The 17,226-nt window shown below is 32.1% G+C and overlaps 2 protein-coding genes across 2 annotated transcripts; both read left to right on the top strand.

The window, feature by feature from the left end:
* Positions 1-7,511: 7,511 nt before the first annotated feature.
* On the top strand, positions 7,512-13,303 carry LOC139494329 (metabotropic glutamate receptor 4-like). The gene is made up of 4 exons (XM_071282496.1): positions 7,512-7,551; positions 8,214-8,333; positions 10,972-11,150; positions 12,380-13,303. The coding sequence occupies exons 1-4, from the start codon at positions 7,512-7,514 to the stop codon at positions 13,226-13,228; spliced, it is 1,188 nt and encodes a 395-aa protein (XP_071138597.1). The 3' UTR covers positions 13,229-13,303.
* A 2,972-nt stretch (positions 13,304-16,275) lies between these two features.
* On the top strand, positions 16,276-17,226 carry LOC139494330 (metabotropic glutamate receptor 6-like). Its single transcript, XM_071282497.1, has one exon. It carries the CDS (start codon positions 16,276-16,278, stop codon positions 17,224-17,226), a length of 951 nt encoding a protein of 316 aa, XP_071138598.1.

Consider the following 17,226-nt stretch of genomic DNA (forward strand, 5'->3'; position numbering starts at 1 on the left):
TAACACTTTTGCATTAGGCATTGAAAGAGGGACGAAAGATACCAAAGGGACAGTCAAACTCATAAATCTAAAACAAACTGACAACGCCATGGCTAAAAATGAAAAAGACAAACAGAAAAACAATAGTAAACATGACTCAACATAGAAAACTAAAGAATAATTGCATTAGGCATTTAACATGCATTAAAATATAAAGAGATGTGAAAGTACAATGCCATTACATTATATCTGCAGTTCATTTGAACAATTTAGCATTAGGTAATCTATTGTCTTGAAATTCAAAGGAGATATTTGTTTTTTATCAGTTGATACATTAATGGAACCAAGTGTCCTGTGTCGAAAAAAATTGTTACAAATAAAGCATTAATGGGACAAATCATCAAATGTGAAGGATACAAACTATAGTAATTTTAATGAAAGATAGATTTACCATGCAATCCATTATGGATAAGTTCTAAAAGAATCTAACAGTATCCATTCGTTGCAGATCATATACATCGGAGGTTGCATAAATAATAAGACGGGAAAAACCAAGAACATCATACCCAAAAATTAAAGTACATGAGGTTACATGCATTTGATAAAAAAATTTAGTATCCACATTCCAGAATTTGTAAAAAGAAACAGAACATACACAATGAAGGATGCATAAATCACAGAACGGGAAAAATCTAAAATATCATTGCCAAAAATAAGAGTGGGCGAGGTGACATGTTTTTATCATTGTGATACTGGAGGATAATGGTATAAATGACAATCAAATCATATCTCCTCCTATTTTTATATCTTTATAGACACTATTTTCTTTGATTTTATATAAATACAGTGGATGAAACGTGGTTATGTACGTTAGTGAATATATAAGCTTATTTTAAAAAAACGATATAAAATAATCTCATATTTTTAAACCTGAAACAAACCCGCTAAATAGCATTTGATATCTATGTTGTTCTCGAAATAAAATATCTTGGCTAATGACATTAAGAGGACCAGTTAAAATACATACACCAGATGAACATGACAACAATAACATCCATTTCGCTCAAACAACAAATTGTTGCCTATTATATAAGTCGAATCGTATTACAAGACTTTAGAATCTATCGGCACATCTTTATGATTAATTAAGAGAAAAAGGAAACGAAACAGAACTAAAAGTCATTAAATAGCTGACACATCTCCTACGATTAGTTTCGCTAAACACCCACCTCTGAAAAGGTTTCCTCAGAAGCAATTCACCAACTCGTCAAATAATAAATGTACAAGATGTAGAAATACATTTCATACACTTGAGAATTAAGCAACTATCTACTTCGTAAAAGAGATACAGACCACTTGCAACTCATATGCTATGAGTCGTCATAAAGGTAGTAAATATCAGCATTTTTAAGAAAACTTATGTTCTAATTGTAAACATGTCCGTCTTTTTCCTTAACAATACATTGGTCATAGGTAATTGTGTACTCTGTAAACGCGTTCCGTTTTCAAAGACTAATTGGTGATTCTCGAATCAAAAATATATAAAACAGCTTGATAGATAAAACAGACAGATTGATAAAGATCACACGACATACACAACAATTACTAGGACTATAAGCGATATACATACATGTAGAATAAACTCCTCAAAGAAAGCGAATGTATTGACAAAAAATGATCTGAGTAAATGGAAAACTATATTTAGAAAGTTTAAATAGTAAATGTACAAAATCAAATAGTGTTTTAACACTACAATTCCTAATCAAAATTCTTAAATTTTGACCTCAACGTAATAAGAGATGTATTAGAAATTGTCAGAAAACACAAGTTACCATATTATTCCACTTTCTAAGTTGTGGATTTCACATTCTTGACATATTTTTAGTAACTTCTTCTTCTTCCAACCTATCTATATCTAAGTAGGTTAATCACAAATGTATATAAAATTAAATTATTAATATTGCTTGTGAAAAAATGTAAAAGTTAAATATTGTTTGCGACAATAATAAAATCAACACTGATGTTTAAGTGGGAAGTGAAAGTATGTTGCCAATTACAGTGTAAAAACATTTCCGTTATCTTTTCAGATTTGATATCTTTCCACGGCTGATGCCTGCCTACGCAATATGAATAAGTAATGTAGATTTTCTAGAAAATAGGGTTTACTAGTCTAAAAGTCATGGTTCACTATAAACGTCTTTTTCTATATTTGGACGAGACAATTGAATTACAAATGTAACAGTGATCACATTATCATACTATATTTTGATGAAATTATACTTAGAAATGTTATTTTTATAAAGTTTTAGATCCAACGTTTGTTGGAGTAAATATGCAACTTATCATATATTAACAATATATAATTGAACTAACTATTCAATTAATAAACCGTAACTAGTTGAGTCCCATTGATTCTTTATGTACTAAATACATAAAATGATTTCATTAAAATCTCTATTAGACTGTTATTAATGTTCACATTTTTTGTATTGTCTTTTTATATTGACGAAACGACTCCAAATGTACTTCATTTGAAGAAAACAGTCATAAAAGTAAAAAATACATTATTTTAAGATCTGGTATTTTTACAAGATACGAGCAAGATATTTTCCAAAAAAATATTTAAGTTGCAAAATGTACTTCGTGTAAAATGTCTACTATGGTTCGAATCTGGCTCTTACTTTTAAGATCAAAAGCAGAAGTATACGTAAATTAGATTTTTTTTTATCAAATACAAAATACGTAATTTTGTTCGTGTCGTTATAGTAATAAAAGTAGCCTTTCTATATTAAAACGTCATACTTAATGCGACTGGGTCATTTTGTAATTGAATTGAATTAACATTTGAAATTATTATTTTAGTTAACATACTTTGATGTTACATGTTCTGTTGAGCAAAATGTTGAGGTTCTTTTACTGTGCTGTGGATTTTATATTTGTGGGTGCCAGTTTTTTTTTGAATTGCAGAAATCTTGGATATGTGATTTCGTTGTTTGCTAGAGTTTGTATAATAACTGATAACATATGTGCAATCTAAGATACCAGGCTTATAATATGATACGCCAAACGCGCCTTTTGTGTACATAAGACACATTATTGACGCTCAGATCAAAATAGATAGAAAACCAAACAAGTAAAAAGTTACAAAGTATTGATGATAAAAATTCTAAAAAGTTAAACCAAATACAGCTACGTTGTTTCAACTTAGGTAAATTATAGTTTTAAAACAACAGCATGCAATAATCCAAATGAAACAATTATCTTTAATTGAAGGCCAAATTGATTGTATTTGTAAACGCGTTTATTATTTTTTATTTTACTGCTCATCAACAGAATACCTTTTTGCTGAATTAGATTGAATTAATTTCTATGGATCAAAGTGAGTGGCGTAAAAGACATGAACATATTCATTTAAGGAGGTAGACCTAGGTTAAGGGAAATAACTCTTAAAATCATCAGTACGTTTGTATCAACCATTTTCAAAAATATATTTTAAGCTTCTAGGTTACATAGATTATTTTCAATCTGTTTCAGGTAAATGCTTAAAATACATTGATGAAACGTGACTTTTACAAACACATAACTGATTTAAAGAGTTATCTCCCTGAACCAAGGTCTACCACCTTAAAAAGCCGTGAACTGATAAAAAACTATAATGAATCTAATGGCGATACTGTATTCAGTCTTCAGTACGTACAGTATTGTCTTATAAACAAATTGACATTCAGTTTCAGTGTAAATAAAGGTAACAGTAGTATACCGCTGTTCAAACTCATAAATCCACGGACGAAAAACAAAATCGGGGCAACAAACTAAAACTGAGGGAAACGCATTAAATATAAGAAGAGAACAACGACACAACACTATAGTGTAACACACACAGAAACCGACCAAGCATCAGACAAAATCCCACGAGAATAACAAACATAACATCAAAACCAAATACATGAAACACATCCTCAGAAGATTTTTTTTTAAATAGTTGCAGAAAGTGTAAATTTCACTCAACTGTCTGTCGCGTAAGAAGTTGTTTTTTTTAAATTTCGAACAACAAAGGAATGCCAGAACGCTAGTAATTTTAGGTTCATCAAAGTGTACAATACATTTACTTAAAATATCTCTAATTACTTTCTGGTTCAAACTTTACAGTCCGTTGGGAGAATCATAACAGGTAATTATGAAAATCATGACATCGATTTGATTTTACAGGATAGATAAAGATTCCCAATGTCTTCATAAGAGTTGCAATAATATATACATTACAGCCAAAACCTGTCTCAGGACCACTGTCTGTGCATCAAAAGTAGCCAATTTAATAGCATACCACGTTATTACTAATATAATAATTGTCTGACTGCGTTTGTTTCAGGTGCAAATCACCCTAGAGAAAATGTATTTCTTTGTTTGTTCATCTAGTTTGACTTAACCTGTTTGTTATTGTATTGATCATTATTTTATGATTAAGCTAAGAAGGGTGGTTATGTTCCTTTGCAATTTTGAACAATATTTTTAACTAAGATTTAACAATTAAAAAACAGACTGAAATTAAGTTTAAAAATTACTTTCAAACACAAACTACTTAAATACACATATCTAGGAAAATAAGAAAACTGCCAGAAGAATTCATGATTTGATAGGATTGACACTTGCTAATGAATTTTCTACAACAATATTATAATAAATGCCCAACAAAATGACATAATTGGCAAATTCACCATTTCTATTTTCAATTTTAATATACAAATATTACTATAAAATCGTAATAAATATTATGCTCTTAAATATTGTTTGCAAAAGAAAAGAAAAATTGCATTACTAGTCACAAAACCTATATTAAGATTATCTTAGGGGTTTGCACTATTGATACGAAGGAATTTAGTACAAACTATTTTAAATTCGGACGAGCATGGCGAGGAAGAATTAAAAAAAATATTAATGTCGGGTGTCGTCCTTCTTTTATACGATTTCACCTTCTGACTACTTTGTATTTTATTTTTTTAAATATTCCTTTGTATTAAAGCGTAATTATTATCTAAATCGAATGAGTATAACAATTTCCGCACAAGTGTTTAATGTGCACTGTTTGCAGTTCATATATGTATTTTAATGATAAAGACACATTGTACATAACTGATCAAGCATGACTATAATCATTTTGAAAATTAAAACGTCTTAAAAATGTTAAAGTTTACATTTAAAAAAATAAGTTTTGTCATTATAATAGTATCTCTTTAAAGGATAAACAGTAAAATTTCTTACATGTTACAGGTAGGTTGTTTAATTATTAAAATGTGTAATATAATAAATCATTTGACATTTTATTGGCATAAATGATCATTTATGTCAAACGTTTTACCTAAATGGTGTGTACAGTGTTATTATGTAAGTATATGTATTGGTGTACACGTGTTATTAATTTTGTGTGTATCTTGCAATTACTTATGGTACAAATAAAGCTAATTTTTAATGAACTGAAGTTATATTTTCGCGTTATTTTGTTAAAAGATAAATATGAATGAAGTCAAAGTTTAAACCATTATAATTAAACAGATGGAAAACTTGGATATCGCATATTAAAGTTACAAAATACAATGTAATTCATTATTTTTGTTTTCTTTCATCTCTGTTTATGCTATTTTTAGTGTCACCCCAATCTCTCTAAGGGGTCCGTAGACAACATTTCTGACCCTCGTGTGGCAGTGTCATCACCAAATCCCTCATTCAACTACCCTAAAACATCACGTTATATTTAGTTAACTAGTTATTATACTTGAATATGCGTGAAATATTTGCCGCTGGAAGTTTATGAAGCAACCACCAATCAGTCAACACGTAACTACCAACTTCTGGTTTTTAAATACTAGTACCAGTGTACGAGGTGAAAGGTTACTGTAATAAAATACAAACAACACAGAACAACTGTGAAGTCCGTACACCAAAATATTCGCATATACTAGTATGAGGTTACCGATTTATTTAGTTGTCCATGTTGTTTTATGTTGAAGTAAAAGTTGTAAAGTATGGAAATGGAAATCAGGGATGCCTTGCTCAACCCTCAAGCCAACAAAATAAATATAAAGAAAAAAGGTTAGTTCACTCCGTTAAATATTTAGTAAGACATCTGTTTTGTCACACTTCTCAAATAACGGCCGGATACGGATCTCAGAGAAAATAGCTTTAAACACTTAAGAATCAATAAATGAACACGACCTCGTATAGACCATCATTAAATAAAGCATTAAATTATAAAGCTTTGACTATAAATGTAATGTTTAACTTATAAACGAGGGTTCACAAAACATAGTTATAGGTAAAATAGGAACGATAGTTTACAGGTGAAATATGCGTTCATGAATACTGGTTTACTAAAACTTGAAATTTAAATGTTTTATTGTATATAAAAGAATAAGATTTACAACATCATTTTACTATAGTCAATTGCCTAAACAAAGCACACAAAAACAATTATATGAAATTATTCAAAATAAAATAAATTTGAATGAAAAAGGAGCTTTGAGATTTGAATTGATGAAATGTAGACGGTTACAAGGAAATCAAAGTATTTGTAGGATGTACTTTCAGTTTTTTAAATATATATTTCTATTTTTTTTTTGTTAGGAAGGGGGAAGGGGGTTTGGTAGGAGATAAACTATGGAAATATTAAGCCATTTTAGGTAGTCATATCAATAAAATACTAAGGACACTAACAGAGGTTAGGGGCCATAGGTTAGGGTCTATGTGGATTTTTTAACTGAACAAGTAATAATAAGCTAATTGTACTCAATAAAAGACAACAAAGTAAAGAAAAAAGAAGAATATTGTTAAATAAAGTACACACAAATTAAAGTAAAACAAATAAAAAATATTGTTAAAAAGAGAACTAACAAAGTAAAAAAATTAAGACTATACATTACATGTAGCTTAATAAAGGACAAAGAAAATGCAAAATAAAGAATATTGTTAACTAAAGGACAAAACAGTAAAACAATAAACACTGTTGCTAAATAAAGGGCACACAAAGTAAGAAAATAAAGACTTATGCTAAATAAAGGACAAACAACGTAAAAAAAAAAAGAATATTGTTAGATAAGGACAAAAAAAAGTGACAAACAAAGTAAAATAATAAGAATATTTTGACAAAATAAATAACGAATAGAGAAAAACAGTCTAAAAGCCTTGATTCGACGGTCTTCAATGTCATATCATGTGTAATGGTGCTCAATCTGTTCTCCAAGCAAACTGACTAATTTTATATTTATATTTTACAGAATGATTCTGATGAACAGATATCTCCTCGTTATCATATTGTCGACTTATGCTCTTAGTGAAACAGTATTACCAGGGGAGGTAACTGTTGCTGCCTTATTCCAAATACAGAATGCTGTTAATAATAAATGTGATGGAATTTCTCCACTCTCTGTGAAAAGTCTTGAAGCTGTCAAATGGACTTTTAGGAATTTAAATGAAAACAACTATATTCCTGGAGTTTCTATTGGTAATAACACAAATATGATAAGGCTAAAACATATAATATGAGTGATTACTATTACATCTGCGAAAAAAATGGAGTAGGTAAGAGGGGATTGTTTTTTTTTTATTTTACCATTTTATTTCACATTGAGTCTATGCATATGGGATGGATATATTGACTTTAACAGTGCTTATTGAAAAATGGCAAAAAAAACCCCTTCAGGGTACTAGGCTATTTATGAGAGGAAATACAATAGGTAGGGTAAAGTAATACAAGACTAACAAAGACCAGAGGCTCCTGACTTGGGACAGGCGCAAAAATGCGGCGGGGTTAATTATGTAAATGAGATCTCAACCGTTCCGCTATACCTCTAACCAATGTAGAAAAGTAAACGCATAACAATAAGCATATTAATTTAGTTCAAGAGAAGTTCGAGTCTGATGTGCTGTGTTTCTGTTGTTCGTGTATGTTTTGTCTGTTTGTCTTTTTTCATTTTAAGTCATGGTGTTGTCAGTTTGTTTTTGATCTATGAGTTTGACTGTCTCTCTGGTATCTTTTGCCCCTCTTTTAGAGTGAAGGTGTGTTTTCACTTAAACTTTCGCACGTCTGGTGGTAGGTTTTCGGTAAACTTCACCAAAAAACTCCTATTAATAGCTTTGAATCTATTCAAAGCTTTACTTCTATCTATAGCTTTACTACTATTTATATAGCATTATTACTATTAAACACTTTACTTCTATGTATAGCTTTACTGCTATTTAAGGTCTAGAGGCTTACCCAACATGTGAGATGGTTGCAGAAGCCAGTGACAGGGCTGTTCATTTAATTTACAAAATCCGACAAGACAAACAAGACTCCTCCTTCACAGATCCACCACTTGTAGGTAAGTAGTTTTTTACGGTAGGTTTGAGTAGAACGTAATTAAGCAGTTTATATTGACTGATGCTGAAAAGTTCCTCGCGTTATATTTAACGATCCTAGTTTCGTTTCTTTTCAAGTAAATATCAGTGTCATCCTTCTAAAAATTTCGTAGTTAAACTTAACTAGACAGTTATCATAAAAAAGGATTCGCTGAATCTCTATTCTTGAAAATATATAGGGACCACTTGCTCATGCACATGACATATGTAAACACAAATCATTTGCCGTAAGTTTGTATGCTATTCCGGAAACATAATCTGTTTCCTGTTACTAGTTGCGCTTTCCTTGTACTATTCCCAACCTTTAAACAAACCAGTATGAACATACGATAAATCGGAGCGACGAGAACTCGTTTTGTCCTTAAAGAAATGACAACGATGCCTTCAAGTGAGTGACTACGTCAGTCATATTAAGAGACGATAACTGTGTATGATAAATATAATATTAGTTACATAGTGTATTAGTGATGATTAAATTCCATATATTGGATGAGAGTTTACTTTCACCCCATATGGCATTTACTAACCCCGTATATATCATATGAGGTCACTAGCACACGAACTTAACTTACCGGCTATCTTTATTTGTTTAATTTAGAACAGAGATGTCTCATTTGCAATCATACCACTTCCACTAGTCTGCACAAAAAATCAATAACAATTTAAACAGATTAACTTTTAATACATTTAAATAACCAAATAGTGCCAAAGTCGTAAATCTACTACTAACCGTGTATTGAAATAAGCCCAACCTCCCTACTAACTTAATATGGAATATACACGGTCTCCGCGTGGATTCTTTTAACCAGTCATATTCCTGGAAATGTAGAGGAGGTAAAATGATATCAGTCAATCTATAGATATAACGACCGAGGGGCCTCCTACATACAATAGCTGATAAATACCGCAGACAACATGACCCGTTTAGAGAGAACAATGATCGCCAATAGTGACTACATGTCCGTAAGGCAATAATCAAAAGATCTGAAAATAAACTAATCTGAACTAATTAAAACTTGGATATCATCAATCTTATTAACGATAAAACCATAAACCCGCTGCAAATCAATGACAAACACTAACTTAATTCGTATTTACTTTGGAGAGGTCCAATATTGTCATAAAATGGTATGGTCAGTTATTAGTTATGGTGCAGGTATTTGGGGAACCAAAGACTTTTCCTGCATAAATGCAGTCCAAAAACAGGGCCATGAGATTTTTCATGGGTGTTGGCAAATACACACCAAATGATGCCATAGCTGGTGATATGGGCTGGAAACCTCCATGCGTTAAACAATGATCACGTGTCTTGAGACATTGGGCTAGGTGTTCCATAATGGACCCACACAGGATAAATTTTAAGATTTTTAAGTGGTCTATACGAAAGTGTAATACTAGAATTAAAAACTGGAGTTTCAGAGTTATAGAAATGTTAAAAATTGTAAAATTATGAGCAATATTGTAATTTTGAATTAAATGTATTGAACAAAAATTGTATTAAACAAATTGAGGAAGATGTATTTGATAATTTTAAATCAAACATGTGTACAAGAGTTGCTGCATATGCAGAGGAAAGTAAATTGAGGACTTACCAATAGTTTTAAAATAACTATTGTACTGAAAACTATGTGCAACATATTATGCCATTAAAAACAGAAGTTCATTCGCTTAATTTAGATGTGGGGTAGCTCCACTTAAAATAGAGACTGGAAGATATGAAAGGAAAGAAGTCCATGAGAGAACATGTTTTAACTGTAGCTCTATTGTTGAAGATGAAATGCACATCATTTTTAAATGCCCATTGTATGTGGATCTAAGACAAGTCATGATACATGAAGCTTTTCATTTTAATAAACGTTTTAACCTATTATCAGATAATAAAAAAAAAAATAAATTATTGAGTAACGACAATGTTGCTGCTATAGTTTTAATTATATTAAGAATAATATTTAATTAAGAGGAAATAGTATTTTATATCACTAGTTCTTAAAGAAACAAATGTTTTACAATCATTTAGTAAATATATATTGTGAATTTTAATTATAAATGTTTATATGTTTATAATATATCTTAAACGTCTCATAAATCTTTTTAAGATTGGTGTATGCAATGCAAATGTTTTAATGTTTTAAACCTATGCATGTGAATCTCATTTTATGTTTGTATGCGGTAAGACTATAATAACATATTGAATCTGACTCATAAAGACTGGAACAGGATTAAAATTGATTGCGAGTGCACAGTTCTTCGCTAACCTTGATTAGCATAAAATTTCAAAGAAAAAATTGTAAAAAATCAACTTGAAAGCAATTGACTCATCACATCAAAACACACACTAAAAAAAACTTACAAAAAGACAAAAGACACATACAAAGTACCGATACAAGGTACTTTTTTTTTAAAATCCAGTCCTATGCTTGTTACACTCAAATCGTACATTTGTTTAGTCGATTAGTAGTGTTTGTTAGCTGTACTTTTTTTTTGCAATATTGTTTTTTTTTGCAATTTTTTTTTTTTTTAAATTTTAGTTTTCTTTTAAAATTTAAAAATTTTTAGTTCTGTAAAATATATATCTTCTTAAATTATTGATATTACATTCAGCTCTGATAGGTCCTGGTTATAGTAGCGAAGTCCAGAAAACGTCGTACTTTTTAAGTTCCGAAAGAGCAGACGATAGATTATTACAAATTGGATTCTCCTCGACTGCTGCGTCACTAAGCAACACCAACATTTACAGCAATTTCTTCAGAGTTGTTGCAAGTGATGCCGTACAAATTGAGGTAAATCTTTAATTCAGGGTATATAGTAATGTAAAATTACGGAACATCTATACTACTGAAGGAATAGGAAGGTTTCCGTGAGCCGCATCTACTTTGAAACCCAAATAAAGTAGGAAATATATGGAATATATGACGTATAAATGTAGTGTTTGTACTTCCTAAATTTGAATTTAAAATAGTCTTTTCCCCACGGAAAAGGCCAATTTTTGAAAAAAAAAATAACCCTATAATCCTTGTCTTATACGCTTTCGTACGCGTGCATGCTCAGTCCACGTACTGCCCTCCAAATTTAAAGACTCGTTGTTTCAACACTTGTCCAATTGTACCGCGATTATGCGGACATCTTCTAGTTTATCTTATTTGTCCAAAGGACTATAATCTTGTTATTGACTTTTCGTTCCGGAGTTTATTATTTTTCAACAGGTTGCCTACATTGTGATAAAACATGCTGGTACTCGGTTAAGTAAGAGCAATCGAATGAAAAATTAGCAAGCGGTTTTCAACAAAAGGTTAAGGTCAATGATCAGAAAGTTCTAATGATTAGAAATAGAACTGGACAAAACTGTACACTTTCCGTAAACATACGACAATATATTTTGCGAAAATGTTTGTAATAACTATGAGTTATAAAACTAACAAACTAGCTATACATATGAATTTGTTCAATAACTTTCCTGGTTATTCAGCGATCGATTCACAGGAATACTTAGCCGTAATTTGTCATTACAGCAAAGAAAAGTACAATAAAGATATTATTTTAGAAAGAGAAAAGAAAATAAGAATTATCAAGCTTACAATCGGTGTTAAAATAAAGAATTGGATAAACATAGATTGATTACAGAAATGAACGATAAGTTTACAGTTTACAATTAAATAGAACATACCTCCAGCCAGAGAAATACACAGATTGTACTTGTCTAGATAGAGAAATAAACAGCGAGTTGATGGTAGTGGTAAAGATAGGGAAATATACAGCGATTCGAAGGTACTTGTCTACTTGTCATAAACAGCGATTTAATTATACTATATACAGTGAAACCTGATTAAACCGAACCCTGAATAAACCGGAAACCTGTCTAATCCAAACTTGTTCTGAAGACCAATCATATCACATTTTGTGAACCTGATGAAACCGAATACCTGCCAAAACCGAACAAAATATTAAGTCCCGAAAGGGTTCGGTTTAGTTAGGTTTCACTGTATTTTGTTTATATTTCATGTTTTATTAGGTTATGATTTCTTTGATGACAGAGCTAAAGTGGAACTATATTGCTATTATATACGATGATGATATTTACAGAGAAGAAGGCAAAGAGGCATTGATGACACGAGTGGCTAAAAGCTCGATATGTGTTGCCACTTCGTTTGTTCTTCCTATTGGTGCGGTCAGCTTAATACAGGTCAGAGACATTCTTCAGAAGATTATTACAAACGGAGAGAGTCCAATAAGTGGAGTTGTTGTGTTAACCAGCGGTGCACATGCAAATGCCATAGTTACAGCTGCATCCGCTTTAAAAGATACATTATCGGACCCTATTTCTTTTATATTTTCCGAAGCCATAGGACTTTCCGATAGTTACTTTTCTAGTAATACAGGTACTGTATTTAAAGCATCAAAAGGTGCATACGTTGTTTCTCCACCGCAGATTCGTATACATGAATTTGAAGATTACTGGTTTAATACCTTTCGGAATGCTTCGAGAGTTGTCGAAGAAACTAAAACTAATACTTGGTTAGAGAAAGTCTATAAAGAATATTCGAGTTGTTCATCTTCAATATCAATGTGTTCAGAACTTAATTCGGAACAAATAGAAAAAGCTTCCCAAATGTCCTCCTGGACAAGCTATGCAATCAAAGCCGCTTATGTCACAGCAAAGGTTTTAAAACAAGTTCACGATCGCTTGTGTTCAGGACAACAAGGAATGTGCAGTAACATGAAAAGCCAATTATACAACAATAAGGGATCTCTTATAGAAGAAATGAATAGTTTGTCAATTAATTTTAACACAGATTTTACTAATGTTCCAGCAGCATTAACTAATATTTCTCTTTATTTTAATGATACAAGTGATGCTTAGTTTACTGCAGGATTTCCTGATTACCAAGTTTATCAGTATAGAACATGTATGTCGGACCCGTCTACATTCTGTTTAGAGAAGGTAAGAAATAAACTCATCATAGATACCAAAATTATGTATTTGCGCCAGACGCGCGTTTCGTATACGAAAGGCTCACCAATGACGCTCGCATGACAAACATAATACTAAAAAGACCAAATAAAGTACGAAGTTGAAGAGCATTGAGGACCATATATTCCTAAAATATTTGCCAAATACAGCTAAGGTATTATATTCCTGAGGTAGAAAAGATGGAAGCGACATCGAATGATAATACATGCAGAGTTTTGAAAAAGGTTTACTATGATAATAGGACAAGTCGTGACGAGGATGAGTTTCTATACAAACAAATGTCTAACTTGTCTATGCCTAGCACGTTTCTATCAGACTTCACTCTAGTTTGACGCATTTTGTATATTTTCAGTTGTGCTGGTTATTTTATAACTAGTGCATAGTCCGATGATATCGATTAGGATTGCCTGGTATTCATTTTGACATCGTACGCAATGACATGTTTAAGAATGGCCTTATACTCCTTTTGACATAGTACGGTGACATGTTTTGTGATTGCCTTATACTCCTTTTGAGATAGTACGGTGACATGCTTTATGACTGCCTGATATTCCGTCTGACATCGTACGCGGTGACATGTTTAAGAATGGCCTTATACTCCTTTTGACATAGTACGATGACATGCTTTATGACTGCCTGATATTCCGTCTTACATCGTACGCGGTGACATGTTTAAGAATGGCCTTATACTCCTTTTGACATAGTACGGTGACATGCTTTATGACTGCCTGATATTCCGTCTGACATCGTACGCGGTGACATGTTTAAGAATGGCCTTATACTCCTTTTGACATAGTACGGTGACATGCTTTATGACTGCCGGATATTCCGTCTGACATCGAACGCGGTGACATGTTTTAGAATGGCCTTATACTCCTTTTGACATAGTACGGTGACATGCTTTATGACTGCCGGATATTCCGTCTGAAATCGTACACGGTGACATGTTTTAGAATTGCCTAATATTCCTTTTGACATAGTACGGTGACATGCTTTATGACTGCCGGATATTCCGTCTGACATCGTACGCGGTGACATGTTTTAGAATTGCCTAATATTCCTTTTGACATAGTACGGTGACATGCTTTATGACTGCCGGATATTCCGTCTGACATCGTACGCGGTGACATGTTTTAAAAATGCCTAATATTCCTTTTGACATAGTACGGTGACATGTGTTTGATTGGCTGATATTTCTTTTGACAAAGTACAGTGACATGTTTCATGATTGCCTGATATTCCTTTAGACATATAACAGGGACATGTTTTATAATTGCCTGATAATCCTGTTGACATAGTACGGTGACATGTTTTATGATTGCCTGATAATTCTTTTCACATTGTACGGTGACATGTTTTATGATTGCCTGATATTCCTTTTGACATAGTACGGTGATATATTTTATAATTACTTGATAATACTTTTTAACAAAGTACGGTGACATGTTTTAGGATTGCCTAATATTCATTTTGACATAGTACGGTGGCATGTTTTCGGATTTATTATATTTCTTTTGACATAGTACGGTGACATTGTGACATTCTTTATGATTACCTGATAGTTCTTTTTGACATAGTACGGTGAAATGTTTTATGATTGCCTAATATTCCCTTTGACATATTACGGTGACATGGCTTATGATTGCCTGATAATTCCTTTTGATATAGTACGGTGAAATGTTTTACATGTATGATTGCCTTATATTATTTTTGACATAGCACGCTGATATGGTTTATGGTGGCCTGATAATTTTTTTGACATAGTACGGTGACATGTTTTATGATTGCCTGATAATCCTGTTGACATAGTACGGTGACATGTTTTATGATTGCCTGATAATTCTTTTGACATAGTACGGTGACATGTTTTTTGATTGCCTGATAATTCTTTTGACATAGTACGGTGACATGTTTTTTGATTGCCTGATATTCCTTTTTACAAAGTACGGTGACATGTTTTTTGATTGCCTGATATTTTTTTCGATATCAGTTATGTTTTGTTGATATTCGTTTTCAGTTTTAAGCTCTATGTACAATATGAAAATGGATATGTTAAATTTGAAACAATATGTATTTTATTTCTCATTCTTACAAATTAGTAATGTAATTACGCTCAATAAAGATGTATCCATGTTTCTGGGCAGATAGCTAACCAGATGACGAAGCAATATGAATGGCGACCCTTTTTAAAATTAAAGCGCGTCTGATTGTACTGCATATCAATGCCAAAGAACTCTAGGGTCGAGATGGGAATAACACGTTCTATAATCTAGATTGGGTAAACACGTATTTCATGAATGAAAGACAAAAAATTACACAAAATGTTGTCGAAAAAAAATGAGAGAAATAATAGAGCGCTAAAATATAGATAAAATACAATAATTGGCATGATATATAGACTATACTTGGCAAACAAAATAGATGATAGAATCCAACAATGAACCCACCAAATACAGACCATCAATTATAGGGTTCAACAAAACATTTAACTGGTCTATTTCACTCTTTTGAAATAAAAAAGGTATTGGAAAAATAGAATACAAATCAATGTGTTACCACACGTATTTACTACAAATTTATTAGTATCCGGATAGTTTTCCTTCTGGAGTATATTTTATCGTGTATATTCAATGGTATGTTTTAACTCTCTATAGATCGGGACTTTTAACAACACTGAACTTATGATGGATAAATCAAAGATTAGAGAGTATGATAACACCGGAAATGACCTGCTATGGCCAAATATTAACTATGCGCAGTGTAAAGAGTCCAGACGTTGTAGCTCGTGCATCTTACAGGAAGTCTATGATAAAGTCTACTTCCGGAATGGCGATCTTATTGTTGTCGGTATAGTTCCAGTTTATGATGGTGGCACTGACGACCCATTAGCATGTGGTGTGATAAGGACGTCGTTAGGGAATTAACTAGTTGAGGCCATGGAATACGCTGTTACCCTGATAAACAATAAAACAGCACCGTACGGACAACTGTTTCCGGGTAAATCTATTGGACTTTTAATTCTAAATAGTTGTGATCAGCCTTTACTCGCTCAATATAAATTGCTGTCAATTTTGAACAACGGACTTTTATTGGATAATAATACAAGTGTCAATGTAAAAGGCAAACTGATTGGAATAGCTGGTCCTTATTCAAGCAGTATAAGTGTCGCGGTTTCAGATGTGTTATCAAAGTTTGGGTACGTACAAGTAGCGTATGCGTCGACTGCTGTCGATTTAAGTGACCGAAATAAATACCCTTACTTCACCCGAGTCTCCACACCAGATAATAGACAAACTCAGGCTATGATGCGTATCATCAAACATTCAAAATACTACTCTGAATATATTCAATTCGTCTACAGTAAAGGCACATATGGTGAAGCCGGTCGTGACGCGCTAAGACAGGAAGCAATAAAAGCGGAAGTATGTATTGCACAGGAAATAGAAGTTGATGACGGAGAAAATTTCAATCTTATTAAAGAGAAACTGCGGAAATATCCATTTGCAAAAATTGTCATTTTGTTTCTTCGTTCCCATCAAGTTGAACCAATAACATCAGCACTTAACGATATTGAATATGGCGAATTCTTGTTTATAGGATCCGAAGCATGGGGGTTTAGGCCGAATGAGTTCTCAAATAAACCAAAACTGGTAGGTAGTATCATTTTGGCATTGCAATTACCTACCAATAACAACTTTACCAACTATTTAAGAAATAAAGACGTTTTAACTGACAAAAGTAATCCCTGGTTACTAGAATATATCGCTGCTAAATACAACTGTCATGTAGATACTAGTTTCGACAAGACATTTACTTCATCTTGTGGGTCAAATTTAAAATTAGCAAGTTCTTCAACGTACGAACAGGAGATATGGATATGTGCTTAA

The sequence above is a fragment of the Mytilus edulis genome, chromosome 11 (genome assembly GCF_963676685.1).
Source record: "Mytilus edulis chromosome 11, xbMytEdul2.2, whole genome shotgun sequence".
Lineage (NCBI taxonomy): Eukaryota > Metazoa > Mollusca > Bivalvia > Mytilida > Mytilidae > Mytilus > Mytilus edulis.